This window comes from Pristiophorus japonicus, chromosome 15 (genome assembly GCF_044704955.1).
Source record: "Pristiophorus japonicus isolate sPriJap1 chromosome 15, sPriJap1.hap1, whole genome shotgun sequence".
Lineage (NCBI taxonomy): Eukaryota > Metazoa > Chordata > Chondrichthyes > Pristiophoridae > Pristiophorus > Pristiophorus japonicus.
In genome coordinates this window covers 108,921,485-108,928,398 of record NC_091991.1, presented here as the reverse complement: position 1 = coordinate 108,928,398, position 6,914 = coordinate 108,921,485, and the positions used below count along the sequence as shown (strand labels likewise).

The following is a 6,914-nucleotide window of genomic DNA, read 5'->3' as shown; positions in this document are numbered from 1 at the left end:
AACGTTAAAGGACAAAAAACAACTGCATGTTTGAGCCGAGTTACACAGTATGAAGTCACTGCAATAATTGGTTAAAACGGATTCACCTGCCTTTGCAGCCTTGAAATCTCACTCAACTATATACCAACACAGAGCAGAAACGGCCTGCTTTTCTTTAGCTGCTGAATTTTAATGAAGGGCTTTGTAAAGTGACTGTGTGTTTGGTTCTGACAGCCTGGATTTGACTCTGGGAATGTGTGTGGATCTGACGGCTAATGCTAACGAGAACCTCCAGTGCTAGTGAGCTAGCCACACAGAAAAACAAGCAGTCAAGATCAGGCTCACGTAAACGGTCAAAATATTCGGGCACTTTAGGAAGTCCAGGTACTTAAAGTTATTATTCCCAGTTGTGGTAAAACTGCTAAAAGAATGGACAGGAATGGCAGAAAGAAAGAAAGACTTGCATTTCTATAGCGCCTTTGACAACCTCAGGCCATCCCAAAGCGCTTTACAGCCAATGAAGTACATTTTTGAAGTGTAGTCACGGTTGTAATTTAGAAAATGCGGCAGCCAATTTGCACACAGCAAGCTCCCACAAACAGCAAAGTGATAATGCCCCGACAATTTGTTTTTTTTAGTGATGTTGGTTGTGGGATAAATATTGGGGCTGAAATTGGGGTCGGAGGCTTCCCGCGGGCAGATGCCTCCGACCTGAAACATTTCTATGAAAGTACCTGGTGGTCCCGGGAGGAGCGTGGGATTCCGGTGGGGAGGCCCTCTCTTCCCGCGCTGCAAAACGCGCTCCCGTCCTCCAGGTTCCCACGGAGACGGTGCAGTCACATGTGACTGCTCAGCCAATCAGGTACAGTATTCCACAGCTTCCTCATTAATAGCAATAACTCCGTATCTACCAGTTCTCATTGCTATTAATGAGGGAAAAAACAAACACACTAAACACATGTGATAAAAAATAAAAAACGCACCTCACTGAATTAAAATTAATTGAAATTAAAGTTAATAAATATCTGAGAGAAAAAAAATTTACGAGTTTTTAAAAAGTTTTTTTAATTATAGTTAAAAATAAATGTAACGTAGTGGGCAGGGTTTTTAAAAATATGTGTTTTTAAAATTTCATTTCATTATATTTTTGTATGTTTTTAAACTCTTATGCCTGTAACAGTTGGCTATGTGCCTGCTTTTATCAGGCACAAGAGTTTTGAGGACATTTGCCGGGCAAGATATGGGTAAATCCCGCAATCTGCCCGTGCAAATGTCCTCGCTCCCGAGATGCGGAGGATCTGTTAAGCTCCAGCTCGAGAGATCGGAAAAGACGGTTTCCAGCGCACACGCATTGTGTTCTGAAAACCGGCTTTTGCGATGCCTTCCCGGGTCTGTACACACCCCGTACGCACCCTGTGCACACCCCGTACACACCCCGTACACACCCCGTACACACCCCGTACACACCCCGTACACACTCCGTACACACCCCGTACACAGTCCGTACACACACACCTACCTTGTACACACCCCGCACACACCCCGCACGCACCCCGCACGCACTCCGTACGCACTCCGTACGCACCCCGCACGTACCCCGCACGCACCACGCACGCACTCCGTACGCATTCCTGCACACTCCGTGCACACCCCGTGCACACCCGTACACACCCGTACACGCTCCGTACACGCTCCGTACACAGCCCGTACACACCCGTACACATTCCTGCACACTCCGTGCACACCCCGTGCACACCCCGTGCACACCCGTACACACCCATACACGCTCCGTACACGCTCCGTACACACCCCGTACACACCCCGTACACAGCCCGTACACAGCCCGTACACACCCGTACACACCCGTACACACTCCGTACACACTCCGTACACACCCTGTACACACTCCGTACACACCCCGTACACATACACACTCCGTACACACTCCGTACACACCCGTACACACCCCGCACACACCCCGCACACACCCTGTACACACCCTGTACACACCCTGTACACAGTCCGTACAGACCTGGGGAGGCCGGGATTTCAGTGCCATTGTCCAGGACACCGGGGAGAACTCCCCTGCTCTTCTTCCAAAAGTGCTGTGGGATCTTTTACATCCACCTGAGAGAGCAGCCGGGGTCTCGGTTTAAAGTTTCATCCGAAGGACAGCACCTCCGACAGTGCAGCACTCCCTCAGTACTGGCACAGGAGTGAAGGAAACATGCCCATTAGTAGTATAATCCAGGCTGGTGGCTTGGTACAGATTGTTCAGCAAAATAAAGCCAAGCAACTTCATAAAGGGCGAAAGGGACAGGCTTCAGGCCTTTGGGTGTAATCCTGGAGTGGGGTATGGCTGAATTTCAGGAGTGCATGGACTTCTCTTGCACTGTGATTGTACGACTGGTCCTGCAGAGGGCGGCGAGGGATGCAGCATATCTGAGTATTCCTCCGGCACAGAACCCGAGCCTCTTGCCCTGGCTTGTCTGTGACTGGAGAGAAATCGAAATCTGCTACCTTAAAAAAAGGAACAAAACAGGAATCAGAAATCTTGCTGTCAGACACAACGCCAACATCTAAATGGCATAGCGCTTTCAGAGAGACGGCACAGACACAAGGGGCCGAATGGCCTCCGTCTTTGCTGAATGATTCCGTCACTCAGCGGCCGAGTGACTCAGAGGCCGAGTGACTCAGAGGGCTGGCTCTCACACATCTATTGTGTGTGCTGCTGTGCCATCTTGTGGAGTACTCAAGCAATTACAAAGCCCAATTTACAACAAGGGCATGCATTGCTATAGCTGCTTTCATGGCCTCAGCAAGTCCCAAAGCGCTTTACAGCCAATCAAGTATTCTTGAACTGTAGTCACTGTTGTAATTTGGGAAACGCGGCAGCCAGATTTGCACACAGCAAGCTCCCACAGACAGCAATGTGATAATGATCAGATAATCGGTGATGTTGGTTGAGGGATAAATATTGGCCAGGATACTGGGGAGAACTTGCCTGCTCTTCTTCAAAATAGTGACGTGGGATCTTTTATATCCACCCAAATGGGGTCTCGGTTTAACAAAAGACAGCACCTCCGACAGTGCAGCACTCCCTCAGTACTACAAAGGCCACTGGGTTAAAGTGAGTCAAATTTCTTTACATTACAAGGAATTCCTGCATCATGACTGGTATTTTGTACCATACGCTGACGACACCCAGCTCTACCTCACCACCACTTCTCCGGACCTCTCCACGGTCTCTAGATTGTCAGACTGCTTGTCCTACATCGGATGAGCAGAAAATTTCTCCAATTGAATATTGGGAAGACGGAAGCCATTGTTTTCGGTCCCCACCACAAACTCCGTTCCCCAGCCACTGACTCCATCCCTCTCCCCAACTCCTGTCTGAGGCTGAACCAGACTGTTCGTAACCTTGGTGTCATATTTGACCCTGAAATGAGCTTTCAACCACACATCCGCAGCATAACTAAGACCGTCTATTTCCACCTCCGTAACATCGCCCGTCTCCGCCCTTGCCTCAGCTCATCCACTGCTAAAGTCTTCATCCATGCCTTTGTTACTTCTAGACTTGACTATTCCACTACACTCCTGGCTGGCCTCCCACATTCTACCCTATGTGAACTTGAGGTCATCCAAAACTCGGCTGCCTGTGGCCTAACTCGCACCAAGTCCCGCTCACCCATCACCCCCTGTGCTCGCTGACCTACATTGGTTCCCGGTTAAGCAACGCCTCAATTTCAAAATTCTCATCCTTATTTTCAAATCCCTCCATGGCCCTCGCCCCTCCCTATCTCTGTAATCTCTTCCGGCCCCACAATGTCTGCACTCCTCTAATTCTGCCCTCTTGAGCATCCCTGATTATAATCGCTCAACCATCGGTGGCCGTGCCTTCTGTTGCCTAGGCCCCAAGCTCTGGGACTCCCTCCCTAAACCTCTCCGCCTCTACCTCTTTTTCCTCCTTCAAGACGCTCCTTAAAACCTACCTCTTTGACCAAGCTTTTGGTCACCTGCACTAATTTCTACTTATGCAGCTCAGTGACAATTTTTAAAAATCTCATAATACTCCTGTGAAGCACCTTGGGACGTTTCACTACATTAAAGGCGCTATATAAATACATGTTGTTTTTGTTGTTGTATTTCGGGATCACAGACTCCGATTCCACCTGTTGCTAAAGAGGGTGACTGGTTCATGGCAACTGAATATGTCAAATGTTATTTTTTATTATTAATGGGAATCCGGGATTTCTGACAGTATTTTGGGATCAATTCTGTGATTGCAATGATTTTTTGATGATTTTTTTCCATGAAAACCATTAAGTACCAGGAGATTATTCTTTCATGCTGTCATGTCAGTTATCACGACTTCTTCCTTCCTAATCACCTAATTAACTAATTATCTTAAAGTGACAGAAGGGCTGCTTAATTTGCAAATGTGCTAGGTTGATAATAACAACAACAACTTATATTTATATAGTGCCTTTAATGCAGTAAAACAACCTGAGGCGCTTCACAGGAGCGTTATCGACAAATACTGACACCGAGCCACATAAGGAGCTATCAGGACAGATGACCAAAAGTTTGGTCAAAGAGGGAAGTTTTAACGAGTGTCTTAAAGGAGAGAGAGAGGGAGAGAGGCGGAGAGGTTTAGGGAGGGAATTCCAGAGTTGGGGCCCAGGCAGTTGAAGGTACGGCCACCAATGGTGCAGCGATAGAAATCGGGGATTTGCAAGAGGCCAGAATTAGCAGAGCGCAGAGATCTCGGGGGGTTGTGAGGCTGGAGGAGATTATAGAGATAGGTAGGGGCGAGGCCATGGAGGGATTTGAAAACAAGGATGAGAATATTTTAATTGAGGCATTGCCGGACCAGGTACCAAAGTAGGTCAGCGAGCACAGAGGGTGATGGGTGAGCGGAACGGTGCATGATAGGACACAAGCAGCCGAGTTTTGGATGAGCTCAAGTTTACGGAAGGTGCAAGGTGGGAGGTCGACCAGGAGAGCGTTGGAATAGTTAAGTCTAGAGCTACGTTCATAGCATTACAGAGGATTACATCGGATATACGGCACAGAAGCAGACCATTCGGCCCAACCACTCCATGCCGGCGTTTATGCTCCACTCGAGCCTCCTCCCGTCTTTCCTCATCTAAATCTATCAGCATAACCCTCTATTCCCTTCTCCCTCATTTGCTTGTCTAGCCTCCCCTTAAATGCATCGATACTGTTCACTTCAACCATTTCCTGTGGCAGCGAGTTCCACATTCTCACCACTCTCTGGGTAAAGAAGTTTCTCCTGAATTCCCTATTGGATTTCTTGGTGACTATTTTATATTGATGGCCTATAATTATGCTCTTCCCCACAAGTGGAAACATTCTCTCTGTATCCACTCTATCAAAACCTTTCATCATTTTAAAGACCTCTATTAGGTCACCCCTCAGCCTTCTTTTTTCAAGAGAAAGGAGACCCAGCCTGTTCATCCTTTCCTGTTATGTATATCCTCCCATTTCTGGTATCATCCTTGTAAATCTTCTCTACACCCTCTCCAGTGCCTCTATATCCATTTTATAATATGGCGACCAGAACTGTACACAGTGATCCAAGTGTGGTCTAACCAAGGTTCAATACAGGTTTAGCATAACTTCCCTACTTTTCAATTCTATCCCTCTAGAAATAAACCCGAGTGCTTGGTTTGCTTTTTATGGCCTTGCTAACCTGTGTCAGTACTTTTAGTGATTTGTGTATTTGTATCCGAGATCCCTTTATTCCTCTACCCCACCCAGACTCACACCCTCCAAGTAATAAGTGACCTCCCTATTCTTCCTACCAAAATGTAATACCTCACATTTATCTGTGTTAAACTTCATTTGCCAATTATATGCCCATTCTGCAAGTTTATTAATGTCCTCCTGTAATTTGTTGCAGTCCTCCTCAGTATTGACTATCCCCCCAATTTGGTGTCATCCGCAAATTTAGAAATTGTGTTTTTGATTCAAAAGTCAAATCGTTCATATAAATTGTGAACAACAGCAGTCCCAGCACTGATCCTTGTGGAACACGACTACCCACCTTCTGCTCCTGTGAATAGCTCCTTTTACCCCGACTCTCTGTTTTCTGTCTTGAAGCCAGCTAGCTATCCATTCTGCTACTTGTCACCTGCCTCTGCATTCTCTGACCTTATCCATTAGTGTTATCTGTAGCTCAGTGAGTAGCACTCTCTCATCTCTGAGTCATGAAGGTTGTAAGTTTGAGTCTCACTCCAGGAACTTGAACATGAAAAATCTAGGCTGACACTCCAGTGTAGTATTGAGGGAGTACTGCACTGTCGGATGAGACATTAAAGCGAGGTCCCGTCTGCCCTCTCAGGTGGGCGTAAAAGATCCTGTGGCACTATTTTAACAAAAGTGTCCTGGCCAATATTTATCCCTCAATGAACATAACAAAAACAGATTATCTGGTCATTATCAGATTACTGTTTGTGATAAATTAGCTGCTGCGTTTCCTACATTACAACAGTGACTACACTCCAAATGTAATGAATTGGCTGTAAAGTGCTTTGAGACATCCGGTGGTTATGAAAGGCTCTATATAAATCCATAGCTTTCTATTACGGGGTACCTTATCGAAGGCCTTTTGAAAATCTAGATAAATTACATCTACTGCATTACCCTTGTCTACTCTCTCTGTTACCTCTTCAAAAAATTAAATGAGGTTGATCAAGCAAGACTTTCCCTTTTGAAATCCATGCTGACTATTCAGTATTATATTTTTGGTTTCCAGATGTTCTATTTTCTCCTTTAGTAGGGATTTCATTATTTTTCCTATCACCGATGTTAAGTTGACTGGACTAAAGTATCCCCCTTCTTAAATATAGGTTTACGCTAGTTATCCACCAGTCCTCTGGTGCTGCACCTTTTTCTAATGAATGATTAAA

General features: G+C 46.2%; 1 protein-coding gene across 1 annotated transcript in view; it reads right to left on the bottom strand.

Annotated features, from left to right (window-relative positions):
• Window positions 1-1,070: 1,070 nt before the first annotated feature.
• tmem130 (transmembrane protein 130) overlaps window positions 1,071-6,914 on the bottom strand; it is a 28,433-nt gene continuing 22,589 nt past the window's right edge. Inside the window, exon 8 of the mRNA XM_070856675.1 lies at window positions 1,071-2,499. Coding sequence (XP_070712776.1) covers window positions 2,278-2,499 — 222 coding nt within the window. The 3' untranslated portion in view covers window positions 1,071-2,277. The remainder of the gene's footprint in view (window positions 2,500-6,914) is intronic.